General features: G+C 32.9%; 1 protein-coding gene and 1 long non-coding RNA gene across 3 annotated transcripts in view; both read right to left on the reverse strand.

The window, feature by feature from the left end:
• Positions 1 to 2,250, reverse strand: part of LOC107848675 — a 10,955-nt gene extending 8,705 nt beyond the window's left edge. The window contains exons 1-2 of one of the 2 annotated variants that reach the window (XR_001668151.2): positions 1,593 to 2,013; positions 532 to 596 (exon numbers count right to left, since the gene is read on the reverse strand). This is a non-coding gene — a long non-coding RNA (uncharacterized LOC107848675). The other variant, XR_001668150.2, reaches the window with a different exon arrangement.
• A 2,464-nt stretch (positions 2,251 to 4,714) lies between these two features.
• On the reverse strand, positions 4,715 to 11,138 carry LOC107847654 (transcription factor LHW; the record flags this gene model as incomplete). Its single annotated transcript, XM_016692044.2, is given in 10 exon segments — positions 4,715 to 5,263; positions 5,345 to 5,470; positions 5,577 to 5,717; positions 5,897 to 5,998; positions 6,107 to 7,864; positions 8,141 to 8,200; positions 8,288 to 8,329; positions 8,858 to 8,939; positions 9,051 to 9,260; positions 10,925 to 11,138. Coding segments are annotated over 10 exon segments (2,781 nt in total). The 3' UTR covers positions 4,715 to 5,098.
• Between the last annotated feature and the right edge of the window lie 4,936 nt (positions 11,139 to 16,074).

Below are 16,074 nucleotides of genomic sequence, written 5' to 3' on the forward strand. Positions count from 1 at the left end.
AGACATAGTCTGTATCACAAATAAGCAGAATAGAAGTCAGAAGTAACTTTTTATAACTTAGCTCTATTGCATGATCTAGATTATATATGAAGGTCAAATTCCTAGATTTCCATGCATTCCCTTGATTATAAATGTGGCGCACAACACATCGATAAGTAAGGTCCTACTAGACACGGCCTCATAGACTTCCTAGGACACCTAAACCTAGGTGCTCTGATACCAAGTTTGTCACGCCCCAAATTAAGGACGAACAAGAACCGCATACACACATTCTACAAGCACTTTCTGACGTACGCGAGGTTATGGAATACTAATGAGCAAGGTATAAAATAAGAGTTGCATATATACATGAGGGATTTACATTAACAAAACTATACAATACTACACGATGTCCATGAAGCCTCTAGTCAATTTAACACACTATACTATAAGTGACTAGTTGGCATCCGGCCCGTCATGCCCAACCAGAGACCTGTACATATAATAAAAACTATTAGGCATAGACTGGCTCCAGAAAGAGTTGGAGCTCACCAAAATATCCGCTGAAAATGGCAATAGAGCCTAACGTGGATGTCTGCGATCAGGAGGATCGGAGCCTACATTAATAAAACATAGTGGGCACAAAGCGTCAGTACATAAACATGTACCGGTATGAAAGCAGACAGAATAACAGCTGGACAAATACAAAAGCTCATATGAGTCAAATGGAAATGTGAAAAATGTATGAGCCAACAAATAACACATATACGATACGAACTAATAACTTATGCACCAGCCTTATTAGCATCTTATATAATATTTAACACAAGTGTTCATTATAATATAGGACTTATACCTTTCCTAGGTGATGCACTTACCCTATAAGTTATACAGATGATCACAAGATGGCCTTCCGAAGGCAATCTGAGGCAAGTATAAAGCATATGTTGCTTTTATACTCATTGTTATGATCTCATATGTGTAACTGTAATTGCAGTCTATATCCAGGTACGCCCCGCCCAGGGGCTCACTATGAGGGTCTGCCCGCAGGCCATATATGTCATATGTTGGCTCGAGTCAGGGAAAACCAATACATGACGTTCCAACTGACTTCAAAAATAAATGATGCCACAAAGGTAGGTACGCCCAATGATTGGGCTCGCTATAGTGGTCTGGTCTCAATCCTGTTCACAGAATCACGTCGAGCGATATGCCAAGCCAACCCTATGTACCTCCGTCGTTACTGTATATCAAATAATGCCTTGAAGGCCTATGACATATGAGTTACGATATTGATCGTCTATATAGCATATACAGATTCAACCATGCCATTACTATTTACTTTTACTCCTAACGTGTGTTATCCACATATATATTGTGGCTTAAAGGCTTCAAATATAGAAACTTATGATAGTAAGAAAGTATCATGAAAATTTAACATAAAAAAGGAAGGATAGATACTTATAATCTTGATAGTAGAACGAGGGAATGGTATGTAAGGCAATATAGATTCCAATTTCATTTTTCATGAGAATTATACTAACATCAAATGAAAAAAACACATGACATAGGGTGTTGTCTTAGCGGCGAGGGAAGGATTTAGCTTTATATACCTTATTGCTTTATTAACTATGATAGTAATTCGAGCCCCAAGTGATTCAACCAACGAGCGTGCAACCTTTATCTTACCAACCACTAATTCCTTCTATCTGATCAATTCACTAGCTACAAGGATACCATATATGTCCATCAATAATCCGAAGAATTGTTTAGCAACTTATTTCAATACTCCTCACTTATGTTCGAAATTAATCGAACTACTTATCCAGAATTCGGAGTAAAGTCTAACTCTTTCAACTTATACAATTCAACAATACATCCACCTAATTGATAGAAATCCCTAAAAAAACCCTTTTTATCAAAATTTTCCATTTTTCCTCTTTCTTTCATAACCCAACTTCAAAGAAGTAAAGCACAAATTCAAATTAAACATCCCCAAAATACTTATCCACATCAAATTCATGAAAAGTGGTAAAGAACTTACCTTTTGGAATTCAATTTCAATTAAAGATTCTTCAAATCGATTCTTCAAATCCCTTGTGGCTGCCACCAAATCCTTTAGTTTATATGTTCCTTAAGACTAGGATATCCTTTCTCCTTTATATTTTCCTTTTCTCCTTGACCTCTTATAAGTAATTAACTTCTTTTCTCTTATTAATGCCTCAAAAGGAAAAGGGAAACAGAGAATGCAAGTTTTTGTTACTGAAACACATTTCCAGTGAGCTAATATTGTTTCCCCCATTCAATTTAATACTATTTTAAGGAAAAGTTATATAAAAGGCGGTCCCCACGGTTCTTTATTAATATCACTAACAAATATAATATTTATATGCATATATAAGAAAGCAACATTTAATTATTTTATCCACATAGGCATCTAACAAAGAGATAAATAATTATGCATATACCACTCTTCATAACCTTAGTGTTATGACTTTCAATAATATTAACTTAGATTCAAATTTTCTTTTTTCGAGATGCTACAGTTGACCAAAAAAAAATTGTTAAATTTAACTCGTAAATATATCTAAATTGATGTAATAGGTGGTATTACATAAGGGAGATTAGGGATTGAGTTCTTTTATCAATGTCTTATGATCAATTGAGCTCGTCTCACTAAACCTATCTAATGTGCACTAGGAGAATAGCATCTGCGAATTTCTCCAAAGGTTCCAACAAAAAAACATTTGTTCCTTATCTTTTCACGCCACACATAGAGACATCTTAAATACGTAAATTGATTTGGAAAGATGGGAGAAAGACTTTGTCACCATCGGTAATGTGTGAAAGAGGGTGAGATTTCTATTTGGATAGAACGAATCAGCACCTTTTACATCTTTCAGTTGAAAAGAAATATAGGAGTATAAGAATAATATTGCGATTTTACTAAACAAGCGAGAAAGGTCATTTCTATTTTACTGGTCAAAAACGCTAACTGCAACCATAAAATGACGCTATCTAGAAATAGAAAATACTCATGAAAGGCGTTCGTTACCTTCTTAGAAAAACAAAGAGAAGAGAAGAAGATGCATCGTCTTTAAGACGAAAATGATCATAATATATACTATTTGCTGGTGTGTTATTAATTTGAGTTTAATTAGACATGCAATATAATTTTTTATACTATTAAATCACAGAGATAATAATCATACGTAGTTGCCAACATTAACGTAGTCATATAAAATAAAAGGTGATTAATTAAATATTCTTCGTCAAAAAATTATAATGAATATATAGAAATTTTATATCCTTAGGATATTCTTGGTTTAGTTATTGCTGGCATAAAAAGCGGGCTCAAAAATAAAGTACATTAGTTTACAATTAATATGTTAATATTCTTTATACCATCAGTATATGTATATAAATTAAATGCTTCATTAATCATGTTTCTTTTTTAACTTCTTTTAAGAGAATCACTGGACCAATTTTTTTTAAAAAGAATAATAATTTTAGCTACATGGAACTCAAATATGTTGTACTAATGATCATGGGATCTTCACATTTTTAGCCAGCTGTCTGAAAAATATTCCTCGTATAATAATAATAATAATAATAATAATAATGTATGACGTAATATATAAACAGATATTTAAATTTAATTTTGGCTGATAAGTAAACATCTCAATTTTAAATATGTAGAGCTAGACAATTCAACTCGTTCATTGTGGCAATTGAATACTCCAACTTACAGGGGAGGAGCCAGCCTTTGGCTAGGGGATTCATCCGAACTCCTTCAACGAAAAAATATACTATTTATAAATGATTAAAATTATCTTTTATGTATCTATAGTAGGTGTTGAACCTCCTTCGGATAGGTTTTCTTCAAATATTGAATCTCCTTCGTTAGGTTTTCTTCAAATATTGAACCCCTCAGTTGAAATCCCGGCACCGTCTTTGCCAACTTATAAAATGATCATTTAGATACTTTCAAAATTTATGTATCACGTCATATTTGGTGACCATGACACACGATAAATATGAGTTAAGAGTGTTTAATTGTTAGCTAAGACTAAATTATAGCGTCCATATATGTACTTTCAAGTTGGAATGCTTACTTATCAACTTAAATCAAATTTAAGTGTCTATTTATAGATTGATCGTAATTTATAGTTTACGTTTTAATATTTTCGATAAGCAAGTTGTTCTTTCAATCAAGAAAAACGTGTTACTCTCTCAGTTCCTAAATACTTGTCACCTTTAAAGAAAAATATTAACTTAAGAATAGTTTGACTAAATCATCCATATTTATTGTTCATTTCTATTTAATATTAATACTTCTTTTCTTTTTTGCATTATACTATTAACCTCTTCATATTTATGACTAAAGATTAAAGATGAAAAAAGAGACTAATTTTGTATTGGTTTTCTAAAATTCTAAAATGACAAGTATTATGAAATATCTATTTTTAATAAAAACGATAAATACTTAGGAGCGAGTTTTCAAGAAACTGATAATGCTAAATTTAAAGGGGGGGGGGATGATTGAAACTTGAGTATGTACCATAACCATTTATGCGACTATCGCTACCCAGAATGGACACTATCCGGCGCGAGTTCAAATTAATAGGGCTCCAATGTAGGAACCGAACATTGGATGAAAAACAAAAAATATATATATATTTATGATAATGAAGTGCAAACAAGAAGATTTCAGCTGGCCAAAAAAAAATCTTAATTAAAGCCCAAAAAAAAGAAAACTCTTAATTAAAGCCAGAAAAAACATGTTCACAAATTGAACACTAATAAGTACACAAATATTTACCTACTAAACACCCCCTAAACTCCCTTGCTAAACAATAAAAACCAAGAATCCATTTCCCTTCTCCTTGTACCTAATGAAAAATTTATACTACGTCAAAGGGCAACAGTAAAAAAAAAAATAAGGCAGCCCGGTGCACTAAGCAAACGTTGGGAATCTGGATAGTACTGGCGAAAAATGAGGACTAGCTTCGTAGAACCACGAGGGTCGGACTATAAATGTACATGTTAGTCATGGCAAGCATGGTTTTCGACTGCTTAACTCTTAACACGTCCAGACGAAGATCACATAGCTATAGCCTCATGTGTTGAGCATTGTTAACGACGTTGCTTGATGATACGGATGCACCATCTTTGTGTCGTTATCAATGGGGTTAGCTGATTCCTCTCCACCGCCTTTTGATGTTTGCTCTAAGAGGCGAACGAGTGAAATGAATATCTCCATCCTCGTTACGTCTCTATTTGCCTGTATTTGAACATCAAGATTTTAGGTTGTGTCGAAGATGAAAACATAAGATAGTCGCTCGATTCTTGATAAGATAGATACCTCTACTGCGAACCTCGCCCATATTTTGTCGTTCCTCGTTTCCAGAACTCCTTTTAAGATGGTCAGGCCCAATCCTCTTACAATGTCAGCTATTTCCAGAAATAGACCACGCTCTTCGCAAAGCATCTGCAGAAAACAAACAAATTCAGACGAAAATCAGACAACATATACATATATTTCTTAACAATAAATGAATCCATGTCAAAACTATGTAATTTGTAGATGTTCCGACCTCCACGAGCATTTGACGAGGCTGATTCAGATCCTCAACTATAATCGGACAGACCATAGACTGTGAACCAACTTCATATGCCCACGTCGCTCCACCTTCAAAATTATCTTTTAAAAGCAATCCTCCTTCCTTGCTGATAATCTGCAAGTTTACAACACGAGGGGAAAGGTCGTAAGTAATTCTCTCGTACAATCAGGCTTCTTGGATCATTTGCTAGCACGCATTCGAAAATTTTGTACACGCATTTCTCTGTGTCATCCGAACTCGAAAATAATTTTTGACGATGGGATTATAACAAGGTTAAGTGGTTATGATCGAACCTTTGACTCTCCTGTCTGTTTTAATTTGTCCGCATGTTTCGTGACACTCTGCAAGAAAAGCATGTGCTTGATCGTGCGTTCCAGTAGTGAATCAATGCTACACTGAAATCACAAAACCAAAACGGAAAAGGTATCTTTAAGAGTATTCATTCTACGGATTTACGAAACTAGGAAAGGAAATGATAAACAGTTCAAAATAAGGTATCTCACCTTTGCTCCATTTGGAACAATTTCTCGCAGTTCTTTTACACGATCTTGGATCATTTGTCGGTCTTTTGGCCTAGGTCTAGGATTCTCTCCTGGTTTAAGCCTTTTGCGACCGGTCTTGCTTGTCTCATCGGGCTTCTTAGAATATCCAGTAGAAACACTGCTAGTTGGCTTTGTGTCATGACCTTGTTCCACCCATGAACTAATTTGTGACCCATAAATTGAACTGCTCTGCGAATAGGCTCCTGAGATTGCTTTCTCGGATCCCAATGACCGAGAAACTGTTACTCCTGATTTTGCAAGAGTCTTGGCTTGTCCAAATACCTCTCCTTGAATTTGACTAGATAATCCAACTCGGCCATAGGACGATGAAACATGTGGAGCAGAGGAGCTACTCAAATTTGTCAACGTTGTCCGACAAGAAACATCATCATCAAGATTCTGCTTGGCAGAAGGCTTGGATGCTATAGAACCCAAAAGACGCTCGAAACCAGCCACAGAGAATGATCCACTATCTGATTTTCCTTGATGGACTGTCGAAGAAGCATACTGACTAATCACGGAAGTAGAGTTATTCTTAACGTGATCCCTTGTGGTCAAGTCTGGTCCGTTAGTTTGATAACTGTTCTTGTTTCCGTTGAGTAGTTTATCTTTAAAATCAGCACCGAGAACATCAAACAGGTCATCCCCCGAGTTACGTTGGACACAGGAATCTTCGTACTGGTTATTTTCATGTAATGCATTCTGCCCCACATATTCATGTCTTTCACCATAAACCTCTTCCATCGGCTTGCTTGTACTACACAGGTGCTCATTCTGTGTTAGCATAATACCGAGTGCTTGAAACAAATCATTTTCGACTACGCCATTACTCTCATCCCACATAAATTGCGCGCCCTGACCATCAGAAATATGACTAGTAATCAAAGCGTCCCCAACAAAAGATGAAGATGCATTCAATTTTGACGCTGTTTGAAGCCCATTTCCAGCAGACTCTGTGCAAGAGTTGATTTTGTTTGATAGTTCATTGGCATCAGCAATAGAATTGGGGCATGGAATTGATCGGTGATGCCCATCCAATCGTTTACATAATTCATTTTTTCCAACAGATGGATAAATCAAATTTCCATGACAATTGGAAATCAGGACATTACTCAGTCTTGGATCAGATGCAGCGAAACCATTAAGCTGGGATACATTGCTTAAGCAGCCGCTATCTACAGTTAATGAGTCAGTAGAAGATTGCTGATGAAAGGGAGGCCTCGGAATGTGTAAAGAAGCTTGTTGATTCATCCACATGTTGGAGCTTGGAGAAATTACCTCCGCTTTAATCATGTTATGTATTAGCTGGCTATTAGGAGACAGGTGTGCATTCACCTCTGGAACAATTTTCTTGTGAAACTGACGATCATGAGATTCGACAAAACTTTGGGTCATACTGGAGGCTTGAAATGTTGCATCGGTAAACTGCATTCTATCCCGAACTTGTGCAGTCGGAGAGGAAGAAGTTTGACAAATAAAACCATCACGCTGACTTGAGTTGTTCTGAAAACTGCAGCCAGCAATATCCGGAGCAGAGTTCATTACTTTACCACGCCCACAAGAATCTACAAAAACTGAACTTCCCTGACAACCTGGTGCGCCAGTATTCACGATCGGATCTTTTGATGCGTTTTCGTCGGATAACAAGACACCAGGGACACATCCTAGCTGACTTATCAGTATCCTCACATCCTCCACAAAACTCATGTTCTCCATAATCTGAGGCAGAAAAATAACAGTTTTACTAGACATAGTTTATGATAGGAGTAAAAATGAAATAAAAAAATATATTCAATCAATCAATTAGCATAAATCTCAAACTAGTTGGAGTCAGCGATATGAATCCCCTATACAATATACTCTATTTGGCCCCTAATCTGTCTTGAGAACAAATACGTGTATAGGACGTTGGAAGATATCATTCAAATGTCATAGTACCCCTAGTCTATTTGTCACCACGGAAGATTTTCAAATGGAGAAGAAAAATAGACTTACATTCAAGCATGATCCGAATTGGACGACACCGTGAGGAAGAACAGGAACAACTGCAATTGTCTACACATATCAACAATATATAAAGAATCAGTAAGCAGCAAAAGAAAAACACACATAGGATATACGTTAAACTCAAAGACATTGTACCTGGATGCCAGCAGAAAACTGTTCAGTGAGCCCCTTCAGGACCTGAAAGAACCACATCATATGGATAGACCAATAAGTATCAGTTGCTTCATCCAGGACACAAAATACCGTTACATCTTAGTGTTACAAGATTTAGTATTAACATAGTTTGAGTTTGTCGTTAACCTTTTGAAAAGAGAAAGAACCCCCCACCCACCCCCACCCCCCACACACAAAAACAAAAAAAGAATACTCCCTCGGTTTCAATTTGTTCAACTTTCCACATGGCATGTTTACGACCACAAGAATAAAGTTAGTTTAGATACATTCTACATATCTTTAGTTTAAGAACACAAGATCTAAAAGTCTTATCACTACTATCTTAAGCTCAGTGTCAAGCCAAAACCAGACAAATAAATTGAAACGAAGAGAGTATATAGTTAGTGTTTAACCTTGACCAAATGTAGTTCAATCGTAAAACTATCAAATTTTAGCCACACAACTGATTATCGCAACGGGCAGCTATTCAAATTTCTAAATGCGGTTGAGAGAGCATAAATCATGAAACTTATGTAATACATTAACATGTACCTCAGGTGGATGAACTACTCTACTAAAATCCTCTGAATGAAACCACTGATGACACCCAGTAACTGCAGCCCGACCGACTAGTCTGAGAAGTAAAACGACAAATATCAAAGACATGGTATACATAAACAAGATCTTTTCAATATTCGTTTTTAAAAGAAAAAGAATCAATATAATAAAAGATAAGATATTATACCCTTCTCCTACTAGATTGATTTGACTTTCCATCATCATTTTGTTTACAAGCAAGTGCACTCTCTCCCCTGCTTGATGCATACGGACCTCCCCCGAACCCCAGCAAGCGTCCCAATCATGGAACGATAGTTCCGGATTCTCAACCCCCGAAATGCGATGAATTCCGGAGAATGTTAAAGGTTCATAATAGGATTCTTCCCAAATTAAAAGCCTGTGAGAATCAGTAAAAGAAAAAAAAAAGTTAAATAATCATTTGAAAAAATTGAGTAAAGGAATTAAAAAATACCAGCATATAAGCCAAGATTCAGTTTATTAATATTAATAGAAAGTGACAGTTCTATGTGTTCCTATTAACAAGATTACTGGAGAAGTGTATGTAAAATAAAGAAGAAGAGACAAGAAATTGGATAATAACAACACATAGAATCAAACAAGAAAGGAGAAATCTGTAATGAGTATTGTTCTCTACAGGGAAATCATAACAGTATAAAGAGTTTCATGATATTCAAACAAACAAGTCACTTATATTTTTTTTCTTTTCATTCATTCCAATAAGATTCTTCAAGACAAAATGAACTGGAACAAGCCACAACATTCCAAAAGCAGAAAATGACAGTTTCCAGAAAACATAAGGAAAAGCAAAAACACAACCATGGCATGTCAAATCAATAAACAACAACAACAAAAACATATACGGTATAATTCCACAAAGTGAGATCTGTGGACGGCAGAGCGTATACGCACCTTACCCCTACATTAGCAGTAGAGAGGCTGTTTCCCGTAGACCCTCAGTTGAAGGGGATAGTCCAGAAAAAGAAAGTGAGAGAAGTACAAGAAAAAGCAAATATCAACAAAAACAACAGAGAGTAGATTGTAAATACAATAAAATAATAAAATAGCCGAAGTACAAGAAAAAACAAATAGTAACAATAATCGAAGGACAAGAACTACATAACAAGACATAACAATAAAAATATTAAAAAGCTTTCAATACCCAGTTCAATTAGCATAGTATTCTGCTATACATTAAGAAAGATAGCAGTTTTGTTTAGTCAAAAAAAAAAAGAACTGAAACATTATAGAATCAGTGAAACTCAGTTCACAGTATTACAGCAGCTGAAGTGCTGAACAACAAAAGGACCATCAGACTTTAACACTTTTTTCAGTTTATTACTTTCATTTGTCCTCCATTTTCTCAGCAAACAGAGAACTGTTGTCAGCACAAAATCCAAAACAGAAACCAGAACAACAAGAAAAATGAAAAGATGATAAACAAATGCCACATAATAAACAAAAAAAAAAACATATACTCCTATATTTTGTCTCCATTTTGCCCAAAAAGTAAAATATTCATAAAAATCTAAAGTCTAAACTCAAACCATAAGCGAGATTATAGGAGTATCTCTTTTATCTACTCTCATTTTCTTTTTGTTCCATTATAAAAGAATAAAATAAAACTACACCCAACATGAAAAAAAAAATCAAAAAAGAAAACATAAAAATGAACTCAATGTCTAAATCCACAAGCCAATATTATATTTTTAAAGTTTCACACACATGAGAAAACTAAAACAAGGATTCACATGAAAATGAACTCAATGTCTGTAAATCCACAAGCCAAGATTACATTTTTCTAACTTCCACCCATATGAAAAAACTAAAATAAGCATTCACATGAAATCTTGAAATCAACCCACAAGCCAAGATCACTTTCTTTTCACTTCCATAAAACAAAACTATCACATAAAATTCAACTCAAGCCACAAGTCAATACTATTACATTTAACAACCACATGACAACAACAACATACTAGATGAAAATTTAAAAAATAAAAACAAGAATTTCATTTTATTAAAAAAGAAACAAAAACTCACTTGGTATTCTGGCAACCAATCTTCCAGTAAACAGCATAAGACCATTGATTAACTCCACAAAGAGTCTTTAAAACCTCTTTCAACAAATAACCCATTTTTTCTCTTTCAAATTTGCTTATCTTTTTTGTTTTTTCAGCTAAAAATTACTAATTCAATAAACTAACTCCCCCTGCAAGACCCTCTCCCTGCTTGTTTAGTTCTCAATCCACCACTTCTTTTTCTAACAGGATCCAAATTTTCTATTGATTTGGATTTTTGCTTGTAACCCATTGAGTAGAGAAAAAAAAGTAAAGTGAAAGAAGAAAAAAAAAAGGATTTTTTTTCTGGACAAAAATACCCTTTGGAGAAAACTACACTATACCACAAGCTTTAAGCTCACAGTTAACAACAACTACAATTTTCTCCATTACTCTTGGCAATAACAACAAAAACCCAACAAATTTTTGAACAAATATATGAATCTTGAGTGACTAAAGAGAGTAAAGATCAAAGCTTTTTCACTTTTCTTGGTTCTTGGGGTGTAAAAATGGAATCTTTATGGTGTTCTAAAGTGTAATCACTGTGTGTATTGTGTGTTTTTGAGAAATGAGAAGCTCACAACAACTACAATTTTTCCATTTTTGACAAAACCCCAATAAATTTTTTAGCAAATATATGAATCTTGAGTGACTAAAGAGAGTAAAGATTGAAGCTTTTTCACTTTTCTTGGTTCCTGGTGAGGGGTAAAAATGGAATCCTTTTGGTGTTTTAAACTGCAACTACAACTTTCTCCATTTTTAACAAAACCCCAAGAAAAAATTTGAGCAAATATATGAATCTTGAGTGACTAAAGGGAGTAAAGATTGAAGCTTTTTGAGTTTTCTTGATTCTTGATTTATTGGTGGGAGATAAAAGCTGGAATCTTTTATGGTGTTTTGAAGTGTAATCACTGTGTGTATTGTGTGTTTTTGTGAAGTGGGTAGTTGAGAGAAGAAGCTGCTGTTGTTAGTGTTTTTGCTCTGTGTTTTTCATTACCGGAAGGAGAAGTAGCAGACAGGGAAGGAAGGGGGTAAAAATAGTGGTGGGGAGTGTGCTACCTTGCGCTTATGTCTGATTGGGATTTGCTAAAATGCGCTAATGATTAACCACGACAACATACTCAAGTGTGAATAAAGTATACGTAATTAGTATTTCTATCTAAAAATTAAAGTAGAAAGATTTTCTTCAATAAATTTTCAATCTAGAATAATATGCAATAGAAAAATTAATAACAAAGCAATAGAAACAAAACTATCACGAAATACTATTACAATAATATATCTAATGTATTCTATAAAGTAAATTTGGAAGGAATAAATTAAACATAATTCATATCTCTACTTCAAAAATAAAATTAAAAAAATATTTTTAATAAATCTTTAATTCATAATAAAAATAATCTAGAAAAGAATATAAAAGAAGAATTAGTAACAAAGTGATAGAAATAAAACTATCACTAAATATTACTCTCTCCGTTTTGAAATAAATTAATTATTAAGATATTTATTGGTATTTCAAAATAAATGAATCATTGAATTTTTTTTTAAATTTGCCCTTATTATTTGACAATTAATTAACTTTTGAAAAGATATTATAAGGTCAACTTTTTCTTCTTCTTTTGAAGGTTAAAAATGAAAAGTTATGTTAGATTTATGTCTTTAATATTTTTTTCTTAATATGTATATCAAAATTTAACAATTCATTTATCATAATTCGGAAGAAGTATTACAATTGGTTTATCTGAAATGACAAACATCGATGCACATGACTACTAGTATAAGACAATATAATAAAATACTCTTATCTACTAGGACGAATTCCTTCTTACTATTTTACATCTTTTTAATTAATATCATGTCTATAATAAATTTGTACGCATATATGTCATGTCCAATCACTTCCGCTAAATATTTCTGCAATTGGTATGCATATTAGTGAAAGATTTGTATAATTAGTATGGGTTGTGACGTAATGAATAAGACTGCTCCATTCTTAATCAAAGATTGAAGATTTAATCCTGAATATGGAGAAAATTCTGTTGAAAGTGTTACTATCTTAATGTATCATGTAATGTACGATCCGAATTAATTGGGGTTCAATGCGGATACCAAACATGCGATAAAAAAAATTGTGTAATTTTATTTGTGTAATGGTTGAGAATTAGGGGTAATTTTGGCACTATGGGAGTTTCTTGTCGGCTTTTCAATTTAGGAGGCTCAATGCTTTTGTGTTTTGTGCATTGGGACTACACAAAAAGAATCTTGGAATTTGCTTCATCTTACAACTGAAAAAAAAAAAAAAACTTATGACCAATCATTAATTAAGAAAGTGATGTATTTATATTAAAATATAAATTTATTTTAAATTTTTTATACAAAAATTAAGAACGTTAAGATAGATGTGTGAACGTATTAGGAGAGGTAAGATTAAATATAACGATATAGTCAAATGGAAGTGATATATATGCTGTAAGATGAAAGAAAGGAAGGTAAGAATATCTGGAAATGCAAAGAGGAGGAGCACAAATACCTTAGTAGAAAGGTGCAAGAGATTGGTCGCGACAAATTTAAGGAGAGATAAAGATTGATCGAGGAAGAATTGAAAAAAAAATGACTAAGTCATTATATGTCTTTTGCTCCTGAGTAGAATGTTAGTCGATAGTCGAACAATTTCCGTCTTTATTATGGTAGAGCATGATTCTAATTTGAGTATTGTTTTGCTCGCTCTTCTCAACAACAACGCCATATTTAATTTAGTCCTACCAAATAAAGTGTTGGGGGAATAAAAATGTATGTAAAACTTACCTTTATCGTAGGAATGAGGAAGAGAGATTGTTTTCAATATCCTCTTATATCAGCATAATAAACACTGTTCTAAAATTATATTTGATTATTTTATTACTATATTTGCTTTAGATATTGTAATCAAAATTTATATCACAACCTTAGATAGAACGGTGTAGAAGACGCATATTAGAATAGAAGGTTAATTGAGTATTAGTGTTGTCTTGGTTTAGTGCTTATTGTGCACAAGTTGCACATTGTATAGTAATTTAGAGTTTAGCCGTGAATATTGAGGTGGAGCCGCTCTCTGCTTGTGATATCAATAATTACAATATGTAATTTTTGTTTTTCGATTACCACAGTATTTTGTTATTGTTATTATTTCTTTCTTGTAGACCATTATTTCCTTGTTAGTTGCTATTTTCTTCATTGTTTTCTTCTTTTTTGTATCTAAATTTGTTGTACTTGAATCGTGGGTCTTCGGAAACATCCTCTCTGCCTCCACGACATAATGATTTCAAAAGATTTATGTATACTCTAACCTCTTCATACCTCATTTTGTGAAATTTCACTAAATATATGATATTAATGATATATCACAAACAACCTCGCAATAAATAGGTATTAACACTATTTATTACGAGAATGATTATGAAGAATATTCACCTCTTAAAGTTAAATAAAGGATATAATTAATCATGTATATTCAATTACTCATAGAATCTGAAAGAAAATTCAAAGAACAATATTAGCACATTATCCTTTTTATTGCGTTCAAAGTTATATTGTCATAATTTAAATTCAATAATCGATAGAGTACTAACAAATATCTCTCTCTATATATATAACAGTAGACAAAAAAGGCTAGAGGAGTTTTTCATAGCCGGAAGGAGAAATAATGCGGTGTTGATACAACCAACGTAAAGGAAAAACGGAAGGTACATGAATATACTCTATAGTCTCATGAACTTATTAGCATAGGAAAAAATAGTTTTCATATCTACCTTATACATTCATACATATTGTATTACGCAGTACCTATAGGGAATTTTAAAATCATGAATAGTGTATACTTTTAATATGAAGCTTGTACGATCAGTATTAAAGGAATATCGAAATTGATTTTGGGAAACCAAAATAAAAATTAGGTTTTACAATCATAACATAAAAAGTTTTAAAAACTATTCTAATAGATTAGTTTTCTTCTTCCTTAGGAGCCTTAGAAAAACAACTCAAGTTATAAAATCTAAAGAAGATCAAGATACGCATTAAAAGTCACATTTGATGGAGAATTGTTAAGATATATATATATATATATATATATTATTCGTTGTTGCTAATGAATTTTCCACGATCAAATTATCTTTTTATATTATTTTTATTCAAATAAAAGTGCGTACACACTAATCTCTCATATCGATATTTATGAAATTACATTATATGTATTGCTATTGTTGGATAATCATGTAGTAGCTAGTATATAATCTTTTATTCCTAAACAAGAAAAGTAAAATCTTGATTTCCTTTTAGCTTTTTACATTTTTTAAAGGTTGTTTTTTGTTGGAAAAATATTGTTTAAAGTACATAATAGTAGTAGTAATACTTTATTATTATTATTTTTCTATTGAAAAGAGGTGGATTATTTGTAAAGCAACCTACTTTTCAGTGGGGGCAATGTATCTAGGGACCCCTTAAGTTTTGTACTTTGTCTCATTTCTTTTTATTATTTAATTTAATATATTAGTATTTATTTATTTTAATATTTTTTTGAATTTATATTTTTAATTGGAAAGTCAGAAATTACTCAGAAATTGTAGTCAGCAAAGGGAGTTTTGCCCATAGTGGGAATTGTTGTCAGGATGACATATTACATATTTACCCTTCACGTTGACTAGTTTTGCACTTATTGCCACTGATAATGACGCCAATTCTTTGTCACTATTTTTATTTTATTTTTTGAATTTGGGTTGTGTTTGTAAGGAAAATGTTTTTCATGGAAAATATTTTTCTAGAAAATGTTTTCCTGAAAAATAAGTTGATTTCTTACTTGTTTTTTTATCTTTGGTTGGTGGATAAAAAATATTTTTAAAAAAATATTTTCTAATATTTAGTTGGCGAATGAAAAAAATATTTTTTAAAAAATGCATTTTAATAATTAGCTAAAACGTAAAAATACATTTTAGAATCCATTTTTAAAAAAATAAATTAAAAATTTTAATTCTTTTTTGGAAGGGGGTTGGTAGGCCAGTGGGTTGGAGTGTCAGAATAGATAGTAGGGGTGGGGTAAAAAAAATTAAATTTTTTTTATTAAAAAAAATATTATAAATTGGCCGGGGGGGAGGGGGGGGG

This window comes from Capsicum annuum, chromosome 11, assembly GCF_002878395.1.
Source record: "Capsicum annuum cultivar UCD-10X-F1 chromosome 11, UCD10Xv1.1, whole genome shotgun sequence".
Lineage (NCBI taxonomy): Eukaryota > Viridiplantae > Streptophyta > Magnoliopsida > Solanales > Solanaceae > Capsicum > Capsicum annuum.